At 41.9% G+C, this 24573-nt stretch overlaps 1 protein-coding gene across 3 annotated transcripts in view; it reads right to left on the reverse strand.

Annotated features, from left to right (window-relative positions):
* The window catches only part of DPP10 (dipeptidyl peptidase like 10), a 543420-nt gene that overhangs the window by 285820 nt on the left and 233027 nt on the right, over nt 1-24573 (reverse strand). The window contains exon 1 of one of the 3 annotated variants that reach the window (XM_074594712.1): nt 3933-4322. The exons of 1 other annotated variant lie outside the window; for it this stretch is intronic. In XM_074594712.1, the coding sequence (XP_074450813.1) occupies nt 3933-4004 (72 nt within the window). In that variant the 5' untranslated portion in view covers nt 4005-4322. Of the gene's footprint in view, nt 1-3603; nt 3628-3932; nt 4323-24573 lie in introns of those variants that run through there. One more of the 3 variants, XM_074594713.1, reaches the window with a different exon arrangement.

Below are 24573 nucleotides of genomic sequence, written 5' to 3' on the forward strand. Positions count from 1 at the left end.
AGAAAATTCAACTCTTTAAATCAAGGCAGTGAAGCAAACAGTAGTCAGTTGTGCTTGTATGTATACTAAACATGTAATTTAAATGCTTACCAAATAATCTCCCTACTTATCACAACACAATGCAGACTGATTTCATATTCCCTTACCTGTTTTTAAGCACAATAACATAGTAGATTCTAAAATGAATAGATTGTAAAGAAAAAAAAAATCTGTGGGGTTTTTTCTGGTTTAAAATCAATTTTAAAAAGACCTTAAGTTGGAAGAGTGAGAGAGGCTCAGGAGAGAATGATTATAAATTTCAAAGGTCTGTCTTCCATGTACCCAAAGAACAGCAAGTAGCACCAGGTGGTGTAGATCATCTGGTTTTTTGTAAACAGACTGAAGGCTCACAAAGGTAATACCTAGAGGAATTATCTTAGTTCTTCATCTGCAAAGACAGCAACATTCATCAACCAGCAAGTCATACAGGTACATTATATTTTTCAAATAAGTTGTGTCCACTGACTACCGAATGGTTGTGCCTTCTAAAAATGATCACTAAACATCATTGTCCAAGACCCCGGGAGACGGTTCTTAAAAGCTACAAGATGAAAAACGCTATTTTTTGAACTCTCTAAGAGGAACTGAGGGAGCCACATTCACTCCCAACACAAACGCTCAAACGACCTAAGTCTGAGTGCTTTGATAGAGCTTTCCAGAAATGAGCAGAAATACAAGTAATTTACAGCTATTTTCTTTTCTACAGATATATCATCTGAACATAAAACTGTAATTTTGGCAATAAATATCAGTCATCATTTAGCAAAGAGTTGAGAATAAATCTGTGTAATTTATCAAACCGATTGCCGAAACATCAATAGCACTGTTAATGGAAGTTGTTATTAGATGCCTTGGCCCAGGGGAGGCTTGGTTTAAAAATACCATCAGGGGAAGCGTTGGATGTGAAGTTGTATCCAATTTATTTATAAGCTGATGGCTATGGATGCTTCAGTCAGTCCATCCAAGCTTTTATTTAAGTGGAGAGTCCCAACATTAGCCTGCTGTAACTTGAAATTACACCTCAGATACCAAGTCTATAAATTTACCACAGATAACATCAACTTCAGTATGACCATTCTCAGGAGTATCTGTAAAACCAGACTTTGAAATCAGAAGAGATCTACACTTAGAAAATCTTGTTGTAATTCCTTGCTCCTTTTTGGACTTCCCACAGGTCCAACCACTTCTTACCAGCTGTTCCTGCTATCTCAGGAAACCCTCTCAATGCAGACGCAGCTCCTCATTAAAAATAAATAAATAAACTACAGGCATCACCTGAAGTGACACTACAACTTTATACATGCTCACCAAGCAAAATGCAACGTTAAACGAGAGTACCCAGACAGAGATGGATTTCTTGAGGGCCCTTAAGAATGCTGCATTTTCCACATGGACCAAGCAGCGACGCTGCTATGGGATATGGAAAACCACGGTGAACATATGAGCCACTGTTTGCTCTTCTCCCCATGCCCACCACAGCATACGTCATGGCTGCAGCATGTAACGTGCATGTTAACCGTAACCACAAAAAGCCAACAAAAAGCTTCTAACCCATAATATTCCTCTATTAAGGTCACAGCCACTTCCCACTGCTGCACTAAGGATGGTTTCCAGCACAAACCTAGAGTCAGACACAGCCTGTGTCCAAGCGCCGGCCAGGGCTGAGCGTACATCTCAGCTGCTGTGAGGGCGCGTGCGTGGCCTTGGTGTTCATAGAGATCCACCAAGCCCAGCCCCACTGTACAGAGCTCGCTACAGGACTCAGGCCTGCATCCTTACTATGAGCATTTAAAGCCATAGAAAGACTTGCCATCCATTAAAAGCAACCTTTTGGATATGATGCCATTATATACCGCATGACATCCCTAGCACCTAAAGCAACAGGTAAAAGCTGTTTAGCTGTTTAAGTATCAATTTTTACCAAGAAAACCAAACTTGGTCTGGAAAAAAACTGATGCAAATATACAGGATATCACATTTACGCTTCATGCAGCCGGGCACAGCAGGTAGACCAGTGGTGTCCCCATCCACCCCTGAGAGAGGCTGAGAACTCCAGAGGACTCGGGTAATAATATTTTTGTATTTGGGATAAATTCCTAATATTTAGCGTGTTTTAAATTGAGAACTTAGTGCTGTTCCTCGTTACAACCTAAAAGAGCAATGAAACCGGTAATTTCTGGCATATAGTATTAAGCCTGCTTTAAAAAGATTTCCGCCTCCAAAACCAAAAAGCCATTCTGGCAATTCAACATGTCTGGATTCAACATAAAGAAATAAAGATTGGTTAAGTTCAAGTACTTTTTATTACATCTAAAAGCAGTATCCCTCTAAAGCAAAACAATGTCCCTGAAATTTACGAGCTCTGTGAACCTCTGAGACTATTTAAAATGATCTTGACTTTTCCATAAATTCTGCTATTTACATGAAATTTAACTACAGATGGAAGTTACCCATCTCTTTCAGGTAATGTAACTTATGCAATTAATTTATTCAACAAGGCTCCTCAAACTCTAATGTATTATTTTATCGGTATTACATGAAAACGTACCATAATGCAGACACTTTTCAGCAAAAAGCACGTATCTTTAAATTTATTTAAATGAATGGGTTCAGTGATACTGGAAGGATGACCCAGAAGCTTAACGCACAGCCTGGGTGTGCATGGAGGACTGGATACTCGGATACAGGCTTTCTAAAACATGACTCTGGATAGCAGCTTCCACTGTTGGCGTCTTCCACCCGATGTCAGCGTTCCAGAGAAAATTAAGCTCTGGAAATGCACCTAACAGAGACTGAAAATGTGAAACGCGGCTCCCCACCTCCTGCAAGCCCCCTTGGGCACCCCGGAGTTCGAAACAGAAAGCGGCGAGTCCTGACAATGTGTAAAAAAAAACCCCTCAATCTCGGAATACCGTTGGAATTAGCACATTTTTAGGTGTTTGCGGGCGAGCTGCGCGGGGGGCGGGGGGGGGCGGCTCACCCTCGGTCGGGGAGGGCAGGTGAGAGGCTCCGGCTCGGCCCCGCCGCAGCACCGGGGGGTGCCCACCGGGCGGTTGGGTGGGGGCGCGCACAGCCCCATCCCTCCCGATGCGCTATCGCCATCGCCCCGGAGCGATAGATAACGGTCTGGTAATGAAAACTTCGATTTTGTGATGGTGGCAGCCGAGTTCAGCCGCTCCCCCGGTACCCAGCCCTCACACGGGGAAGCCGCCCGCGACTCGCCCGCTTCGACAGCGAGCCGGTACCGAGAGACACGGGTACCCCGGCCGGCCTCAGCCCCGCCAGCCCGCGGGGAGGCACCCGTCGGGCCGAGGGACGCGACCGCCGCCCGGCCGCTGCCAAAACCCCCCGGGACCCCTCCCCGACCCCCCCGGCGGACCAGGCGTCGATGCGGAGCGCGGCCCCGCGGCCCCCGGGCAGCCCCGCCGCGGGCACAGGGCGTCCCCCGCGCCCCGCTCCCGGCCGCCCCGCACCGCCAGCCCCGGCCCGCTCCCCCGGTGCCACCGCTCTCTCTCCCGGTCCCCGCGGCCGGCAGGGCAGGATCCCCCCGCCCGCGTATCTCACCCCGGCGCAACTGGCGGGGAAGCGGAGCGTAAACTCCTGCGGGACCGCTGCCGCCGGGCTCGGGGCTGACCGACACCCCAGCCCCGAGGAGCGGCCGGACAAGGCTGGGTCCCCTCCGGGCGGCCCCGCCGCTCCCTCCGCATCCCCCGAGGTGGCTCAGCGGGGCTCCCGCTTCCCCCGGCCGAGCTGCCCCGCGGGCGTCCGCCCCCCTCTCCCCCCTTCGGACTTGTACCCTGCTCCGCACAACTTCCCCGGGACGCCGGCGCGTACCTTCCCCCCCACCCCCAATCCCCCCTCCATCCCCCGGCGCCTCCCGCCGCGGGTCCCACCTGGTCGGGCTGCGGCGGCGGCGGGTTCCCCCTGCCGCCCGGGTGCGCCGGCTGCTCCTTCATGGCTGTCATCGCAGGGGGCTCGGCTCGGCGCCTCTCACTGCCGCTGCGGCCCCGGGCACCCCTCCCTCGGCGCCAGCCGCATGACACCAGCCTCCCCTGGAAGTGGCGCGGCGGAGGAGGAGGAGGAGGAGGAGAAAGGGGAGGACGGGCGGGGGGCGCGGAGCCGCCGCCGCGGCAGCGCCGCTACCGCAGTGCCCCGCCGAAGCTCAGGGGACGCCCGGCCCCGCCGTGCCCCGCACCGGGGGGCGGCCGCGCATCACCGCGGAGCGCCCCGCGGCGGGCACGGTCTCTCCGCTCCGCTCCCCTCCGCTGCGCTCCGCCCGCCGTGAGCCGGCCCGCCTCGTCCCGCCGCCGCCAGCAGGTGTCACAGCGGTTCCCGCCGACCCGGGAGAGACCATCCGCGCCCCCGCCACGGGGGCGTCGCTGCCGGTTGCGGCGGGGACGGCGCTGCCCCGCTCCCGCCCCGCGGGGACCGGCCCCGGACCGGCGGGGGCTTCCCCCTACCCCTCCCGACCCCCGGCCGCTGCTGCCCGGCCGCCGGCAGAGAGAACCACGGGGCGGGGGGATGAAGGGATAAACGGGGTGAGGGATGCGCTGCTGTGCTGTTTGCCCCCTGCTCCCCAGCCCCGCCGCGGCGTTTCAGCAGCCAGCGACCGAGGTGGGTCTCCCGAGCTGTGCGGGAATGTCCCCCCGCATGAGGAGCTCAGCACGGGGCACCACAACGCTTGTTCTCACGCAGGTCCTTATTGTAGGAAGCCCGTGGCTGTAAAAGGGTCCTCAAGTGCCCATTTTCCCTGCGCTCGGCACAGGCGGCCCTTATATGGTGCTAGAAAAAAGGAGAACTTAGGGAAGACCTTAGGGACACACTTTACCACGTGTCCTAAAGCCGTATCATCAGTTGATGACAAGGGGGTTTTATAAGATGAAGAAAGGAGACCACCTGAAATTTGTTTCTAACCAGCAAGAAGGAAACAGCTGAAAACGCGAGGGGAGATGCCAACTCTAGAAACAGTGAACATGAGCCTTTTTAAGGAGGGAAAACCTCAAACACAAGCAAGTGAAACACTTCGGCTTGGGGCAGGCTGTTTGTTAATCGAGATCAGTTTCACAATCCGGCTCACAGTAAGATCACAGACCACAGGACTGTCACCATGGAGGAGGCGGTGTGCTGGGACAGGGATGGATGGCTGACAGGAGCAGCCCCAGCGCTCTCTTAGCCAGCCTGGGTCTCAAGAGACTGCAAGGTAGAAAGAAAGCTGTCAGCACGCGAGAGAAGTGTTTGATCTTTTTTTAGTATCTTTTGAATCAAACCTCACCAGGAAGGTCCATCTGACGGGATGGTGAGCGTAATTAATAGCAGTGACAAAGATTTCAGCCTAAGGTGGGAACAGGTTAGAAAGGAACAGGGAGATGAGAAGGGACTGAGGAATTACAGACGAGCCAGCCACAGAATACAGAGTATTGAGTACTTCTGTCTTCCTGTACCACCCATCGCTGTGTTGACTCCTCCACCAATCAACAGACACAATTTCTCTTGAAGTCCCAATAAAAGTTCTGGAAAAAGTAATCAAATGAGCTTTGCAAGCACCTAGACAAAAACTAAATGACCACTAATAGCCACCATTAATTTATCAAGAGCAGATCACATCAAACAAATCTAATTTCTTTCCTTAATAGGGTAACAAGCCTGTGGATAGGAGAGCAGTAAATGTCATCTATCTTGATTCAGAAGGGCTTCCAGCATGGTCTGGAACCGTCCAGGACAGTTTCGTGAGGAAGAGAGAAACATCATCTGAATAGAACTAGAACAAGTATCTACAAAACTGTTTCCACCACATTATTTCCAGTGGCTCCCAGCCACAGCGAAAGGCTACAGTGTGGTGGTCCGTCAGTGGTCCATCTTGGTAGGGTTAGCCCATGTTTCCATCAGCACCAGGGTGGTTGAGCACACTACGCTCACCAGATTCACAAACAATGTGAAGCTGGGGAGGATGCCAAGAATGTTGCAGGATGCCATCAGAGTTAACTTGACAGACTGAGACCTTAAAGACTTGTGAGCAGTTCAGTAAGAACATGTGAGAGGGACTCTGTGAGGGATGGAGAACAACAGGTTAGATCACATTTTCAAGTGAGGAACGGGACACTACGTCTCAAAACTGCACCTAAGGCAGTGTCCTGCTATGGCAAACCAGACAAACTGTGACAGACGAGCAGGGCTACAGCTGTCACAACGTATGGAGAAATCCTGCCCTTGTCAGTGCTGGCAGGGCATCCACTGAATACAGGGGCCAAGGTCAGGGAATGCACAGCGACACAGACATGTAACAAGGAGAACGAGAGGTCTGGCAAGCACGCGCTGCAAAGAAAAACTGAAAAACGTTGGGATCAGTTAGTCTAAAGGAGAGAAAACCAGGGGCAGTTATGGAAACAATGTTCAAATGATTAAAAGGCGCTACAAAAGAAGGAAACTAATCTCTTGCGTACACGGTGGATCAAATAAACAGTAATAGGTTTAGAGAAGGAAGAAAGATTCAGGTTAAAGATTCAGGGAAAGACTGTATTTATTTCCAAAAAGTGTGGGGAGAGGGGGCAGTGGACTGGGTTGCCTTAGGAGGTTTGGGGGCCTGCAGCCATGGAAGCCAGATAAATGGCTGTCTGGAGCAATGCGAGTACAGTTGCTGCCTAGGGTAGAAGAATTGTGTAAAGTAACTGACTCAATCTCTTTTTGTTGCTGACTTTATGATTCCAGTATGCCACGGAGCACCACCCGCAGCCCCCTGCATGAGACCCGGCGGCAAGAGCCTGCGGTGAGGACCCGCATTGCTCACCCCGCTGTCAGTCCACACAGCGGTTTTCTCTCAGCTCACAAATCAGCCCTTTCTGCGCTTCTCTTCGCACCATCACTGCCCTTCCCTCTCCATTTCATATCCCTATTTTCTCTCTTAAAATTCATTATTTCCCTAACTTCTGTACCCTTGCTGCTGTCAGCCCTGTCCCTTTACCTTCTTGCCCTCTGACGCTGTTTCTTTTCATATAACAATTGCACTATATGAAGAGAAAGCAAAAAGAGCACCTAAGATGGCATCTTTTGTACCCCAATACCTATTGCTTTGTGTCACTTCTGCAAGCAGCCTTTACTGACAGTCCTTCCTTGGTGTTGGCTGCGTTCTGTAGGACTCACGATCTCATTTTTTTCTGAGCAACGCATAAAATGGGGAGACTTAGATTTTGCCTGTGGCCTCTAGGTGCTACAGTAATACAAATAATAAGTCTTAGAAACAGACGTGTTCTGATTCACGCTGTTTATGGCACACGTCTATTCCAACTCGACTAATTACTGAGCCCCCATCACAGCTGAAGAATTCTAATGATTTAGGGTTTGAACGGGCATGTTTCAAATAGAGATTACTCTCAGCTTGTTTTTGATGAGATACATTGTGATGGAGTTCCACTATTAATCATGAAGGAAAAAGACATTAGCAGTCAATTAAGCTGAAGCTTAGTTATTCACAATATATTCACTGTGAGGTTTTATCGCTATAATGGACTAAGATATGGAGCGTAAGTTTCATAAAGGTCATGCATGCTGGTTGCTGGGTATTCATAAATCAATTAAAATTATTGGAAACGTGAGTATTTTGGGGGTAGGAGTTTGGGGACTGGCTCTATACACACTGAGTCTTATCTAAAGCTGCTTAAAATCAAGACCAAAACTCTCATTAATAGCACTTGGCCATTCCTTTTATCATCATTTTGAATGCTGCTTTGTCGGTCCATAGTATTGGCTGCTTTGGGGATACTAAGTTAATTCACCACTTCTCCCTACTGCCCACGCCAACTTTTATTTGGGTCTTTTTTAGCAAATTACTGTTCAAAAGTAATTTGACTGGGTTGTTTAAGTAACAGCTGTTTTATAGCCATTAATAGGACACGTCTTTGCAATGGGAGCCTGGTACTAAAACTGATGCCAAATGGGTAAAAGCGATTACGATGTACAGTATTTATGGTAGTTCCTTGTACCATTTTCACCAAAATACCTCATAGTATCAGCAGGGAAAGCACTTAAGGCTTGGGTGAAATAGCTGCAGAAAGAAATGGAATTATGCTCTTGATCAGTTATTTACAGAGTCATTACATTAATTCATCTATCTTTCAACTGAAATATTATGTTACAGACTCCTTGGAATTTCCTCCGTCTTCCTCATCACACACAGGATCTGGGTGCATAAACCAAGACATAACATGATCATTTTGTCTTCCACATACACCGAGTATCAACTCCGTCAGTGTATTATTCAACAGTTACAGTTTTTACCGCACGCTGACTTACATCTGTGTTTAGTTGATATAGCAGACTAACACGCGGTGCCGATTGCGGACAGCCAGCAAGTAAGCCGGCAACCTGCTGGGGCGTAAAAGGGCCGAACATACGTGCAAAAAGAATAGAGCAGAGGATGCTACAAGTGAGGGGACTTCTCCCTTTTCTCTCTTAAGAAACCCTGGCAGTTCACTACTCTCCTGGGCAGCTCCCACGTGAGGCTGGGGCAGTTACTGAGAGCACCCCGACGTGCCAAACGCTGCGTATGTGCCCCGCGTTAATCACCCCAGTGCCTGTGGGAGGTGGGCTGGGAGGTGCCGTGTCTGAGCTGAAGTAAAGATAGAAAACTCACTGTTAAATAAAGTCCTGGTTATCAAGCGATTTAACTGCCTTATGTCAGTTCAACAGGTGACAGATACTGCCGCCGCACAGATCACCGCGAGGAGGCACAGCCGTTACTAGCACGGTGAAGATCTCACCCCTGCCTTTGGGAGTGAGTTTTGCGCTTGGTAAGTCTGCTGCTGCCCCAGGGGTGGAGTTTCAAGGAGCAAAACTGGAACGGGTGGAACAGGTAGTTTTGTTTTCTGTATATTTTATATGGCCCTCATCCCTGCGTAATTAATAACTGTACAGCCTAGTGAAGATGTAAACACTACTTGATCACTAATTGCAAGCAGTGCCATAAAAATAAGAAGCCCATTAAATCTTTTACGTCCAGTTGCCGCGTTCCTACAAACAGCATCTGTTGTTTTGCCATGAAGTCAATTGAGATCAAAAGATTCTCAATCAGCTCTAGCCTAGACCTTTGGGTTTGTACCTCTCTTGATAGCAACCTTGCCGCTCCGACTTTTATAACCTGAGGAAAAAAGTCTCCTGGCTTATTACCTACAGCCTCTCTGAAGCCCAACGCTGATGAGTGCATGAAAGCCGCAAGGTCATGGCTTGAGAGCTTATCGGTGGCTTTTTAAAATCAGATCTTATGAATATACTCTGATGATGGATTTCTGGTTCCTTTTAAAGCTCTAGCAGCTGGGCTAAAAAAATCCTTGAAATTATAAAGGTGAATTTAAAAATCACCAAAACCCAAGAAAAGTTGATTGTTCTTCACTGGTGTTTTAAGTGGATCTATGGGCTTGCAGAAACTAAAAATAGTTGTCCAGAGGAGAACCACTCTGAGTTACATCAATCTGAAAAAAAGACAGAATGTGGTTTTGTACAGAGTGCTTTTTAAATTATGGCTTTAAATGACAGAATATTTGAACTTTGCTTCTTAAGAAATTATTTGATAGAGGGAAAATTCCAGTCACCTTCTGCATTCAGAAACACATTATATTCTAATACCTGCTTCAGTGAAAGGCTATTTTCTTTGTGAATAAATTGTACTCATGTTTTTCTCTCCTTGACTTGTTTTAGAAAAACAATCAATGCAAACACTGAGTTAATACAAATAAATGCAAATATATTCCAGCAGGAAAGTTACAGGACTTATTAAAATACACGTGCAAATATTTCAGCGAAAGTATACAGAACAGGACTGCATTTCCAAAAATACCTCTCATTAACCAACAAAACGCACAGCCAGCATTCAAGAGTGTGTTTGAAGGAATAGTTCATAACAGAAGAACACAGGAGCTGTGATTTCAGATCTATGGCATCCCCTCCTGATTACCTAACATAAATCACATCATAAATCACAGCAGTTTCCAAGAGAAACAGAGATAGACAAATGTTTGTGTCCGATACCACAGCCTGAACCTGGGACTCAGGTGGCTACTACAGTCGCCAGGTGCCACTGTAGATGTCCTGAGGTACCCAAACCACCTGCATTGACCTGGCAGAGGCTTCTGCAGGACATTCCTCCCCCACCTCTTCGTGAGCAGTAGTCAGAAGCCAGGCATGGTTTTACATGACATCTGTACGGCTACAGGGAGGAATTTCACACATTCAGAGGAAAGCTTCTGAGTGGCTGCGGTTCTGACCAGCTTGATTATAAAATATTTCTTCTTACTAATGTTGCAAGGAGAAAATTTGCAAAACGTAACTATGAAGTGAAAAACAAAGTAAGAGGTATATTCTGACAACAGCATTTGTTCAAAGTTCAAAGGGACGGCACGCTCTACTCCAGAAGTCCCTGCGAAGTAACTCTATACAAATGTATTAGTGGCTTTTAAATCCTAATGGTAGCTCACAGCAATTACGATCCTGATTCGTATTTGTCATGTTTTGGCTGGGATAGAGTTGACCTTCTTACTAGCAGCTGTTATATAATGGTAAATAATTGATAAAGAGTTCAGACTAATATTCAAACCCATTTTATAACCTAGACTACAGTTTACAAAAAAGAAATTGGCATATTTAGGAATCTAGTATCTACGTGCTACTCTTGGAAGACACGTCAGATTCATAGATATTTAACCATGAGGGATGCAACTAGGAAGTAAATGAGATATTAAAAAGAGCCTCAACAGAGTAGGTGCTTATTTATTACTAAAAATTACCCAGATTGTATGCTTGACTTAATTAAGCAATTTTGAAAATGTTGCCCTTATACATTACATGAATCTCTAGAGATGGAATAGGAAGCCCGAATTTCATTTGCTAATTTGGGGGCTGGGCAGGAGGAAAAATAGGATAAAAAAGAAAGAAAGAGAGAATGAAGGAGCTAAAAATCAGAATAAAATCACAATAAAATACCATTATCTACAATAAAATAAAATTTGGGAAAAAAAAACAAGCGAAATATTTTAACAGCATTAAAATATTTCCTTATTACTGAAACAAAATGATTCATTTTCTCTATTATGTTATTTAATACAGTGTCATTATTTCTGTTACATAGAAATAATATTATGTTAATTTTACTACATTGCAAAAGTCAAAATTAATTTAAGCCAGAAAGTTAAAGAAAAAATTTCAATACCAATACCCTTTTCCAAACTTTTGCAAACATCTGCATAATCCCCCAGACTCTTTTGATCAGACTTCATTCTTGCAGTACGGTTGCCCTGTGAAATATTTTCCATCCGGCTTTAATTCACTCTCCGACTAAATCAACAAGCCTCATGATGCTAGCTGTGATTAAAAACCAATTTTCTGCTGAGAATTATATTTGCCTTTGAAACAGAGATATGACTATGTGTACTTACTTTGTGCTGAAAATTATAAAAATCACCTAAGACCGCACAGTTTGTTTTTAAAAACAGTAACTCTATTGGCCACCATAATTCTGAGATGCCTTAAAACGTTGGGGGAAACAAGGAGATAACAGTGGGGCCTGTTCTCTGTTCAGTACCCTGAACTCCGATTAGCAGCCACCGGGTAGAGCAGGTCTTAGCATCCCCAAAGACTTATTCCTACATCAAAGGGAAGGAGAAAAGATTTTGTATAAAATTACACCACCGAGCTTTTTTCCATTATGTTATTACAACATGAAATGGAGCTGTCACAGAACTATATGATAAGAGCCTCTTCGTCCATTGCAGATGTTCTATAATGAAAGGTATCAAACAAGTGTATAATAATACACACATAAATTATCCAAGATTTGGGTAATACCTTTTCTTTCCCAAAGGATCTGAAAATGTTTTACAAACTGATATACAAATTATCCACGGAGAAAGCTATTCATCCATCAAGGAAACACAACTACAGCCCAAGGCAAAGCAGAACAACTATATCAATACACACAAAAATGCAGTAAATGAAGGAAGTATTCTCCAGTCAAGACCATGAGGAAGATGCTAAGTATACAGTCCGTAAGCATACAGGATTTAGGAAGAACCTTGCTTTTAGAATACAGTAGAATGTCTCCTGAACATTGGCAATTACAACATTAACTAAAAGAAGCAAACACTTAAGAATATTAAGTATAGCGATAAGAACGTTAGGTATAATCTTAAGTATATATACTAGTAAATATTAAGAATTAGTAAGAATTGTATTAAAACACAGCAGCGCAATATATGCAGCCTGATACTAGAGGATTAGCTCTGAAAGAAGCATGCCAGTGCCTCCTGACAGAATAGGAAACGGACCACATTCTGGGATCAAAAGCAAGTAAAGTCAACAGGATGACTAAGAAGTCAAATACTGATTAAGGACTTGGAGAAGCTACACATACTAGAGGGCTTATCCAAGCATAATTTCACTTTCTAGTATGTACTTTTTTCAGTGCTGAGACTAGCTTACTGTATGTCTCTGTTCATGTTTCACAATACTGCTGTCATACTTAGAAAAAAACAAAGTTATGTTGATGCAGTCTGCCCCAGAAACAGAAGCATCTAGAAAAGCTAGAAAGGAATAATTAAATTAACACAGCACTTCACTCAGCAATAGTCTACTCGATTTCTACAGGCACAAGTTTATGCAGCCAAATGTTTGCAAAATAACAAGTATCACCCCAATTCAACGCGGCCATTTGCACTGCATATGGCTGAACTCTCTTTTTGGTCTTAGTTCTGATTATGGTGACAAGACATTTCATTTAGACAATACTCTGATTTTTCCCAGCGTTTTCAGCTTGGCAGCCATTTCAGTACTTCTGCTCAATAAAGAAGGTGGCAGAGATACTTAAGGGCACTTGCAGAAGTCATAGAGTGTGATCTGAGGCAGAAAAGAGCTCTTTGCCTTTCAATATAATCATCAAGAATCTCTAATTAGAAGCAAACTGTGCGAGAAACATACAGACAGTGGGAAAGTTAATACAGCTGCAGACTTAGGAGGATGCATTAAGAAGTGTTACGGAAACTTTGGGACTATTTTTAACCTTGAGAATTGGACACAAACCTCAGACTTCCCAGCTGTGTTGATAGTGTCCTCTCAGGAGACTGACAGAGGGCCACATATTGGCACACCGGTACTTGGATTCTAAATAACTATCTAAAACCCGGCCGCAGCATCATTACTCATCTGGGAGCTACATTCGGAAACCCTCTTGAGGATTTCGACAGGCTATCGGGCAGGAGAGGCAAATAAAGAATTACTGATGCTTCTAACCCTGGAGAATCCAGTAGGTTTGAGGAAAAAATGCTATTAAGGAGAAGAGCTATCCTTCACATCACTCCCCTAAGCTGGGCTGATACAGTGAAAAAAAAAATCACACAGATGAGAAAAAAAGTGGATATTATGAAAGTCTAAAACTCTCAGGCCAGCTATTTGATTGGGAAATTGAAACAGAATTATAGGAAAGAAAATAACAGAGCCCCCAATTAAGTATCTAAGGTAGCGATACGTAAATGCCATGAAAATGAAAAACAGCTGCAAGAAGCTGAAGTTTTAGCACACAGCCACCAACATAAGCAGCACTATAGCACTAATGGGGTGCACTGCGGAATTGGGATTTTGCTGTAAAAGGCTAATAAATTGCTCAAGAAGAGAAGGAAGGGAGAAAAAAGGCAGGCCTGTCTTTATATCAATAACATGTATCCTGGTTCTGAAGTCTGCAGCTCAAGTCGGAAGGAATTACTGTCTTCTTGAATGACTCTGCATAAAGATAAAAGGGACTATGAATAAGGGTGTTATACTGTAGGAAGTCGTTCTTTCCTTATTTAACCTCGAAAATCAAGCACAAACCTGAGTCTTCACAAGTATCCTGAGCTTCATGTCTTTGTATGGAAGGGAGTAACATGCAGAAACATCCCAGGGAAGCATCAGGCTGCAAGGAGGATTTTTATTATACAAATGTCTGATGGACAAACAATACAGGCTGACAAAGATGATATGACAACTTTCTGAACCGGGGACGGTATTTTATTTTCCAAAAGAATGGAGAAACCACCAGGGTAATAGAAGGAATGTAAAAAACTGGTTAAGAATCTAAAGTTGAAAAGCCATTCTGCTAAGATGATCAGGAAAAATGACAAAAAGGTAAAAGAATATAAAAGTCTTAAGCAAAGGCAGACTTCAAAAGAGTAAAGAAAAAAGGAATAAGGCTGATGTTTCTAATACTTTTGTGACACACAAAAAATTGAGACCAGATCCTTAGTTAACTATGTGCTCACTAATTATGAAGGCCAGAACGTGAAAATAAATAAATAATGTTAATAAATAATTAGACAAATCAACATTCAAACCAACAAACCGATCTTACTCAAAAGTATTTGTAGCTTCAAACCCTCAGTTTCCCTGATTGCCGGCATCCCCTTTCCCTTCCCTCCCGCACTCCGCTCTGCATGGCGGCTGAATACGGTCCTGAATTAACTTTTCATCCACCCTTAGATTGCTGTATAAATAAACCCAACGACACTTTACCACATACCTGAAATTAAGCACATGCTTAAGTGCTTTGCTCAACAGCAATATACTTTAAGCACATACTTTAAAACTCTGCAAACTGTGTCTTTATAGCTTTCCAAAGCCATTACAACGGTGACACGGGTCTAAATTATCGCTACACAGGAACATAATTGACTGTTATAAGAAAGAGACCTAGAAAAGGGAAGAAGAATGCAAAAGACAACTGCTAATCTTCATTTTGTATGTTCACGGGTTTTTTTCAAAGAAAACTGATGAAAATTATAGTCTTCTGCATAGTCCTGTTCTTAGAGAGGCATTTTCTGAAATCAACTGCCATGCAAATTTGAGGTTCAATGACGTTCACCTCACACATAGGTGACTGCAGGTCGTAGCACTCCAGTCCACATACGTGAATTTAAGAACAAGCTATGTGCACCTGATCAAAGCAGTTTAACGCAATAAACTCAAATCTAATTTTAAAGCAGAAGGGAAGTGGGGAACATCTGAATATTTAAGGGTTTTCAATATAAAAAAGAAAAAAAAAAATAGATGGCTGCCAATGCTCCAAACATGACTGGTCTCATAATGACTTTTTTGAGAGAAAAAAATCTATGACAATCCATATGCTTTTCATCTCTTTTTCCTTCTTTTTTTTTTTTTTTCCTGGCTCCCTCTTTCACTGCTACCAAACATATACTTATTTTGACCCTTGGGTTTGAACACTGACAGTTACTTCGGTTTAGTCAATATTTAGCTGTCTGATCAAAGACCTTCAACAAAAGTCAATATCTGTGTTTTCTTATACGGTAGCAAGTAAAAGAAACTGCAGGATTGCAATTTACTATATTACCTGTCAGAGTTCACAATCTTTTTTTTTTTTAATTGCGTATTTTATGGTATGCTTAAACTGTACTTAATTACTTGCTGCAGAATGAAATCTTTACAAGGGTATTCTGTATCCCATCTTTCAACTTGACTTTATTCAAAGAACGAGATGTCTTAGTATCTTCCTAATCTTGAAGCGCAGTCTACCATGTAAAGAAAATCATATTTAAACACAAAGATTTAAACACAAATTCTCAGAAAATCTGTCACCATTGGGGTTTCATGGAAAAAAGACAGAAAAGAGAAAGGAGGACAGGAAACTCTTTATCTAAAACACAGACCGCCAGAAAATTATTAGTAATTCTTAGTGTTCATACAGTCACTGTTGAAAGTGGCATTATCAGTGACGTGTCATCAAGAAGAAGAATTGCAAAGCCACAAAGAAGACAAAGTAATTTGCAAAAGTACAGTAGGCCATCCCAGTGATGCCAAGATAGCTTTAAGTGACAGAAATTCTATATATGTTCATGTATTAAACGCTCTAAAATGGCCCTTAACCACTGGGGTCAGGTGATAATTTGACATCTTTTTTAATACATTAATGACATTTAGTGACCAAAAATAAGTGTTTGACAACACATCCAAAATGTGACTTATTTCCCACAGAGGACTTGTTCTTGTTTGTCATTCCCTGCCCTTTAATTTAAAAAAAAACCAACCAAACACAGCTCTAACGGAACAAAACCAAAGTAACTATCCACTGCTTCATTAAAAAATAACAGCTTGAATGCACATTTTGGAGGTGGCTAATGAAACAGTTTCATTAGGGTGTACGCTATCTCATGCACTACCCACAGTCGATGTTCTGTAACGTTTACCCCTTCACATAAGAAAGAAAACTGTGAATATTTGGACTTTCAGGAACGTCTGCTCTGGACAATATTCACCAAAATTAAAGCTTTTTCCAGATTCATGCATTTCTTCAGAGTAACTCGGTTAGTTCCAGCCTCAGCCAGCACGACTCTGGAAGCAACAGGTAAATATTCAGACACTGACACGCAAATTGAATCTCCAAATCCCCCCAGCAATGGGTGTTTTGCTGTATTTTGCTGTTCTTAGCCTCCAAATGCAGAATTGGGAACCTCATTCCTACAGAAATTGCAAGGCTATGAATGTTAATTGACTGAAACTATTCAGATTAAAGGGGCCTCCAGCTCTCCACAGGTTTGGTTAAACAATCCAGTATGTCAACGTACGTGACTAAAGCATTAATTTATAGTGCTTAATCTGAAACCATTTGACATGAAATACGTGGCAAATGTGCAATATGTGGATTGTTTAAAGCAGAAAATAAGACCTCAGGCTCAGCTCTCAAGTGAAACTCGGCAGTCATTAACCACTGGAGACAGAACTGGCCTCGTGCCCTCTCACAGCACTGGCATCTCTGGGACACGGGTAGCATCTCACAGCCTTAACATGCTGTTACCCTTATAAAACTTTTGCATGAGTAACTTTTACCAGCCATCTCTTTGCACCAAATCTTTGACTTTTATACCTAAGGACAGAATAAGCGTGAAGCTGTTTTGTCTTCTAAATCTTAACATAAGCCCATCCATCCTTCATAATGAGGAGAAAAAAGAGCGGGAAAAAAACCCCAAACCTGAATTTTCATCCTTTCCTCCTGTTAGTGCTCCTGAAAGAGCACTAACGTTTCAAACCCTTCTTAAGAGCTTGTCAACTAGAGCAATAACCAAATTAGAAAATGAGGCTGCACATTTCAGGAACAACTGTTGCAGTTTTGTTCTGGTCTAACGTGACAAGTTGTCTGGGTTTGCCTCTGTGGCAGCAGAAGGTAGCCCACTTCTGCTAAAACTCAATTATTTCTCATTTCCAGCAAATAAAGAAAACAAGTTATGTTAAACTCTTCAAGCTATCTTTCTAGTAAATATTCCAGTGAATGAATACTTCTATTCATTCTGTAGTGTTACAAATGCCAAATATTGAGCCTACTTTGCTGTTCTTTTATATTTTTTGAAATCATTTACAGCTCTGCAAACCAAGCAACATATACCTTTATGCTAACTCATTCCGCGAATTACAAAAGGTGAAAACCAGTGGATAATCATCCCCAGATTGTGTGGTTATTATTCTTTCCAAAATTGCTCTGTTAACTCCTAGCTTTTTTCTATCCTTGAAAATTATTGGTTGCTGGTAGAGAATGTCATTTCCAAATGGAAAAAGGAGAACAGAAGAGAAGCAAGCCATTCTTTCGGTAGCACGTCAAAAAAAGGTCAATTATTTTATATTTCCATATAAAGAACTGATTAACATAGATCAAGCTTTATGAAAGCATGCTTGCCTTGGAGAAACCAGTAGCTACCACAAGAAGAATAACAAATCCTAATGTTGAGTGCAGCTAATAACTTGAATACAGGTCATATTATAGGGTGTACGAAAAGAAACATTTATTTTCTAAGCAATCGTCAAGCCAAAAGGCAACAAAAAAAGCAGCATCAGGTGGATGAAGCCCTTCCACATCATTTTAAAAAATATCTTTTATCTGCTGATTGACGGCAGCTCCAGTATATGGCCATATAGCTGTAAGGATATGGTCTAGGTAAATTTGGAAGGGTTGTCCAATGACATATGCATGATTTGGTATCAAATGATACCAAAAGCAACATGACAAACCTCCTTCAGTCATCTGAGTTCCCTGAAAAAAAATCACTGTTCCCTCTCCCTAGTCTCAGGGTTGATGCACCAAAATACACAAATACAGTGTGTATTTTGCCTTGAGAGTATTTCTGCCCTGAGGGAATTTCTAAATTAATTTTCCTACATATCCTCTAATAAGAAAAGTCCCTCTCAAATTGCAACTCTAATACTGGAAACAAAGTTCACCCTCTAAAAAGAAAAGAGCCTGTATATTTCAGTGAGTGCTAATAATATCTTGTAACAGCAATGACCATCACCCAGTAACTGACCACATAAACCAGGTGAAACTAAACAGACTATGGCATAAAAACTTCAAGTCTTTATGTTAAAAAAAAAAATCCACACTAAAATTGTTGAGTCTTAAAAGATCATGAATTTTATGTATAAACATTGACCACCATAGTTTTAAACACCTATCGGCTTTGGATGTTAGACACACCTGCTTTCAAAAGAGAAATCAGAAAACTGTCACATGTGTATTTACTCCTGTACACGAAGCTCTGTTCAACAAAACAGTAAATAATTTCATTTCATTTTTAGAAAAACTGAGGATATTCTAGAACCAGCAGTAGGTGCAGAAGCTGTTCTGAAGGACTGGCCTAAAAGCAAGTTCTCTCCCTAACAATTCTAACAATAATAAATGCTTGCCGTGTTACTAGAGAAAACCCTCCTCTGAAGGAAAATATGGTGCTCGTTAGTACCAATAAACAAGCCTTCAAAAATTTTATTATACTGCAATATCCCATTTTACTGCTTTTAATTAATTCAATTATCTGCTTCATTTTTTATCATTAATAACCTAGTCCACATTTTTTCTCATCTTTTACACTTATTTTATAGATTTTTTCCATTGCTCAAAAGCCTGCTGGAAGTTTGTGCGCCTCTGACTTCAGCCTGGGGCTTTGCAGAGTAGGTGTGTTTGCAGTGAGGAGCAGCATCCGTGCTGACATGCTATCCGAGGAAAGACAGGAGAGCTGGAGTAAGCTGGCATTGCTGCGTTTGCCTGCTTAACTATTTTAATAATGTCAAGTCTCACCTTTAATGGGTGAGTCTCACACATCTGCTCCCCAGCCACGATAGCCCACCCCAGCGCCCACAGCCAACACAACTCAAGGGTTTTTTTCTGTCTCCAGGACAGATGCGGGTGTCTGCCACCTGCGGCCCCACGCGGGATGCTGAAGCACAAGAAAAGCTGCTCTGGAGAGCTGCCAAAAAGCGGGTGTGAGCCTCCTTAGGGGCTCAAAGCTGTGCTGCGATGGATCCCTGGCATTGCATTTGGTTCCTCCCTCCCGGCAACGTAGGGTTTGCCCCGAGCGGTTGTTATGACTCCTTACACTGAGCCTTAAATACTGAGGTCTCCAGGGAGCCCTTATTGTGGCCTTTCGGTACTTGAAAAGGGCACCTAGAGGAAAGACGGGGACAGGCTTTTTAGCAGGGCCTGTTGAGATAGGACAAGGGGTAATGGCTTTAAACTAAAAGAGGGAAGATCTAGACTAGATAGAAGGAAGAATTTTTTTTACCATGAGGGTGGTGAAACACTGGACCAGGTTGCCCAGAGAGGTGGTAGATGCCCCATCCCTGGAGACATTTGAGGTCAGGTCGGACGGGGGTCTGAGCAACCTGATGTAGTTGAAGATGTCCCTGCTCATTGCAGGGGGTTGCACTAGATGGCCTTTAAAGGTCCCTTCCAACCCAAACTATTCTATGACTCTGAAACAGCACACAGCTCTGAAGCAGCACTTCGTAACCTGTGCTGCCATTGCTCCCTGCTCACACTTTATGATTCGTAGCAGAGCGTGTGTTTTCCAAAGGTTTCTGCTCCTGGCTTTTGGCTTTACCAGCTAATTTGACCAATAATTAGTCCCTAAAATCATAGTAGCACAGGAACTGAATCCTCCAGGACTGGATACAACCAAATTGAATGCATAAATCTCTGAAGACCCTGAAAATTTGCAAAGCATCAGCAGAGGTACTGTGTAGAAACAATGAAACGATGAGTCAATATGAGTCACTCATTACAACAGAACATTACAACGCCATTAAATCCTAAAGAAGAATGACAGTGCCTAAATACTTCATTTGAAAGCAATTCTAAATTCCTAGAGAAAATTTAATAAATGGGCATTTGACAGTAAGATGAAATGAGTACTATGTACCGCAACCTTTAAATAAACCTGCCAGACAGCCACAATGTTCTAGTATTATTGTACGAAGAAATGCCTTTAGGGATGTATATGGTGAGCAATGTTTTTTCCTTGATTTTAATGGAAACAGCACTCTCTGTGGACATCATTATGGACAAAGATGTGTTACGCATCAGGCCCCGAAACAGTGTGGGTTTTAACCTTCCTTTCAGTTCTGCAAAAAAGGTTAATATTCTCACATTTTCATGCCAAGTCTCAACAGACTAGGCTAAAAAAGAGAAAACAGAAATTAAAGCTAGAACACTAAATAAAACAATACAACTGATGAGCCATTATTTCTTTTCAAAATACTGACAATACTGGACTCCTGGATCAATTAAGCTATTTGCAGGAAATCAGCCTATAACTACCACAGTTGGCAAAAAAAAAGCTAACAGAGCTTGTCTATGGCCAAAATAAAGGAATTCTGCATTTATTGATAGCGACTCTTTAACTGGTTACTGAATGCTCTAATCATGGGGGAAAAAAAAAAACTTGTGTTTGGTTTCCTTGCGCTAAGCCCTGGAGATACAGCATATCACGTTGCATATATATGATGTCCATCATATAGACATGTAAGTAGATTTTCCTTTTATGAAAGAAAATACTGTTTTATCTGGCTAAACAAACAGATACATTCCAAGGTTTTACAGCAATTGGCAAAAATCACCACTAATAGAACTGCTGATAGCAGGAATAATTTCTGAGCATTTTTTAGACTAGGGGTGAAGAAAATCACAATGCATTGCATTTCTTTAGACAAAACCAAAAATATTTGTGAAATGGCACGTTCATATGTAAGACTGATCACAGATGGCAAACTTTGTTCTCCTCAGAAGAAATCCCAGCTAATCATACCAAAATCAAGCAGAAAAAGCCCACGCCTTGAACACTGCAGATCTGTGAACGATGCAAGCAATGGAAGAGCCTGAGCTAAGTACTGTGATCTTTTGTGCATGAACATGAAGTGACAACTCCATAGACCTTTGCTTTCTCTTTTACTCATGGCACTGGCTACTATTACATGTAGGGTCCATTTATTAAAGAGAAAAGGAAAGTAACCATCACTATATAGGTTGGTCATGAGCACACTGCAATTTTTCTTCAGTATAATTTAATGTATTTTTATTAAAGTTACAGGAAGCGGCTAATTGTGTGCGTAATGTTTTTAGGTTTGTTTCCTTAAATAATGTTCAGTATTTATCTCCAGATAGATTAAGTAAGCCTACAAATAAACCACAATAATTTATATTATCCCAATGTGAAAATAAAGACGACATCAGAGATCATTTAGTAAGCGGTTAAACAGAACATCCCCATAAACCCAGCATCAGAAATAAAACTACTTTCACATTGTATTTACATCAGATACAGCTCTGATATCAGATGGTGAAGACAAAGACTCAAAAAGAAGCCTGAAACACTCTATTCACAAAATCATTTTGAAGTAGCCATTAATGCTATAAAGCATTTATTCCCTTTTCAGGTGTAATAATCTCGATCAGCTGATTAAGGTTTCTCAGTTCAGAACAGGACGGTTCATCCAAGGTGATGCTATAAAAATGACCAACCATCTCGCAAATTTTACTTTTCAAGGAAAACATTTAGAGCAAAAGTGAGCGTAACAAATTTAAACTAGCCAAAATCTAGTTTTTCAAAACCAGCTGTGGCATCAAAACAAATGTCACGGCCCTGAAACCACGCAGACAGCTTTTAGAAACCAAATCCTGATTTGTACTTGTTTCTTTCCGGTTCCTCTTGTCTTTTTTCTCTCTCACGTGATACAGCACACGCCCTCAATCTAACACACTTTGCTTTGGGGGGAGGAGGATTTTCAAAACCAAAGTTTTAATACCTATTATAACATGAAAATTAAGATCCAACATTTTAAGAAACAGGATGACATGAGGTAACAGAGACGTCCGTAAAGCTCATTCTCCTATCTGCATCTTCCGTGTTTGTAGTCTTTCAGTTATATTTGCTGTAATGGGTTTCAAAATTCATGAAAAGATTCGCCAAAGGCTCTTTTAGTTTTTGAACTAAATTTACCACTATTGTCTCTTCCTAGAAACATGTTGATCCTTGCTAATTTTTTGTTAGACAAATAGGAAAAGGTACTAAATTGAGTGATAGTGTTCTCTCACTAAAAATAATTTAAAAGAACAACAAAATGCTATCTTACTATGAGTTTTTAAAGTAAGAAAAATAACTGGATTCCGTAAACTTAAAACCAAAAGAGAACAAGCTAAAAAGTCAAAATAAAAAACATTATCTGTAGGATTTTTTTTACTTAACTGAAATAAATAATTAAGTTTGGGGGGAAAAATTACCATTTCCTCTAGAATTGTCATTGAAATGGACACATTCCTATTGAAATGATTCAGTTCCAACAAAACTTCATTTTCTGATTAAAAACTGTCATTTGGAAACATTTCAATCAATCATCCCTAGTTCAAAAAGAGTACCTTCCACTTCACTATCTTCTAAATGTTTAGTCTACTTATTGAATTAAAGCACTATTTTATCAAGCAAAGTTTACCTGGGAATATTCCAAAGCAACAAATGGGTAATTAATTTATCATGCCTATTATAATGACAAAGTGTTTGTATTCATGCCAATATCACCCATATATTTCTAATTCTAGCAGCTTAGCAGTAGCTAATAGATATTGAAAATATGCCATTGGTCAATCTTGGACATCTTCCATTAGTATATACTTTTTATTCTCTGACTTAAAATAACATGTGTTAAAGCATTATATTTGCCAAAAGCAACTGCCTAAAACTATTTCTCAAAGTTATTTAATATCTCTTATTATTAGGAACTCGTTATGGAAACTATTCAACAAAGTTTAAAACTTCTTTAATGTTTAATTGCATCTTTGATCATTAATTACATCTGCAGATAGACATAACTTTTTAAATCTTAATTTTCTCATTTAGGTTTGAAATAGAGTTCGTTGCCCAATAAATTTTATTTTAGTGCAAAGAGAAGGCCCATGTATTGATGAAGCTTTTAAAAGAAACCTACAGCTCTGTCAGAATAAAATTCTATTTATCTACCATGTCATAACACGAGAATGAAAAAGTCAACTTAGCAGATGAAATCTTGAGTTCCACGGAAACAGTCCTTAACATCTATTATTTATACGTTTTATAATACAAGCTTAGACATGAAGACTTTTTATTTATAACTATCTACTACAAAAGTAAAGTTCCCGAAGAGAAATGAGAGAAGTACTTGTTCTCCTTGTCCACTGCAGAAAACAGTGAGGAGCCCGAAGCAAACCTCTACATATCTAAGAGTTGATCTGAGTCGGGAGCGCCTGGTGCAAAGCCCTTCCCACACCTCAGCTTCCGCGAGACAAGTGCTCCGTCCCAGCTCCGGAGTACGTGAAGATTTATACAGTGCATTATCTAACGGTAAAACAGTGGCGTTTGCCGTCTCCTACATGGAAATAAACACACTTCTCTTCTGGCTTAAATTATATCCGCCGTGCCTTCACAGACACACTGCGACTGAAGAAAAATGATCCTGACGTTATTAGGTCTTGGAAGGGTGAAAAACTGACTGATCTGACTGAGCGGCAGAACAAACTCATGAACTCTCTCCTTATGAACATATAACTCATTCTGCAATGGATTTTTAAACCACAATGTGGGAATGTTTCCGAGATAACAAACAGTATTCTTTTCAATTCAGTAACATGAGGAACAAACAAAAAATACTTTTTTTTCTCTTTGCAAATAACATTTACCATAGTCTTTTTTTTTACCAGTATCACTTGTAAGAAACTTTCCTGCTTCGCTTTCTTTCCCTTCCTTACCTCTGTCTTTTCCAACATAAGTAATTTGAGTTGTTCTATCTGCCCCTTGATTATTTTTAGTTCCTTTACTTCCAGAACTGCATTATTTTCTAGTGTGGTTTATTTAGGAAATTCAGGTTTATAAGTAACAGCTATGAAAATATTAGAAATCACATGGCTGTACTTATTACCTTTTTAAAACAATAATTAGCAAATGCTATTTATGACAGACACCATTCTGTCTATTAAACTTAGCTGTACGTATGAAAAGTTCAGATGCAAGTTGTTCAGCTGGAAGGAGACAGAGAAAACGGAGACCAAGGTGCCTGTGACATTCCTAGAGATGGAGATGAACAGGCAGCCGGTTGTATATGTCCCACTGCTGTCTAGTCTTCGAAACTTCTGGTTACGACAGAAGCGTTTTGGTTAAAGACTTAACTATTTGCATTGTGCATCCCCAAGGAAGGATAGCACTGGGTGACGCATTAACATCACGT

Source organism: Larus michahellis, chromosome 7, assembly GCF_964199755.1.
Source record: "Larus michahellis chromosome 7, bLarMic1.1, whole genome shotgun sequence".
Classification (NCBI taxonomy): domain Eukaryota; kingdom Metazoa; phylum Chordata; class Aves; order Charadriiformes; family Laridae; genus Larus; species Larus michahellis.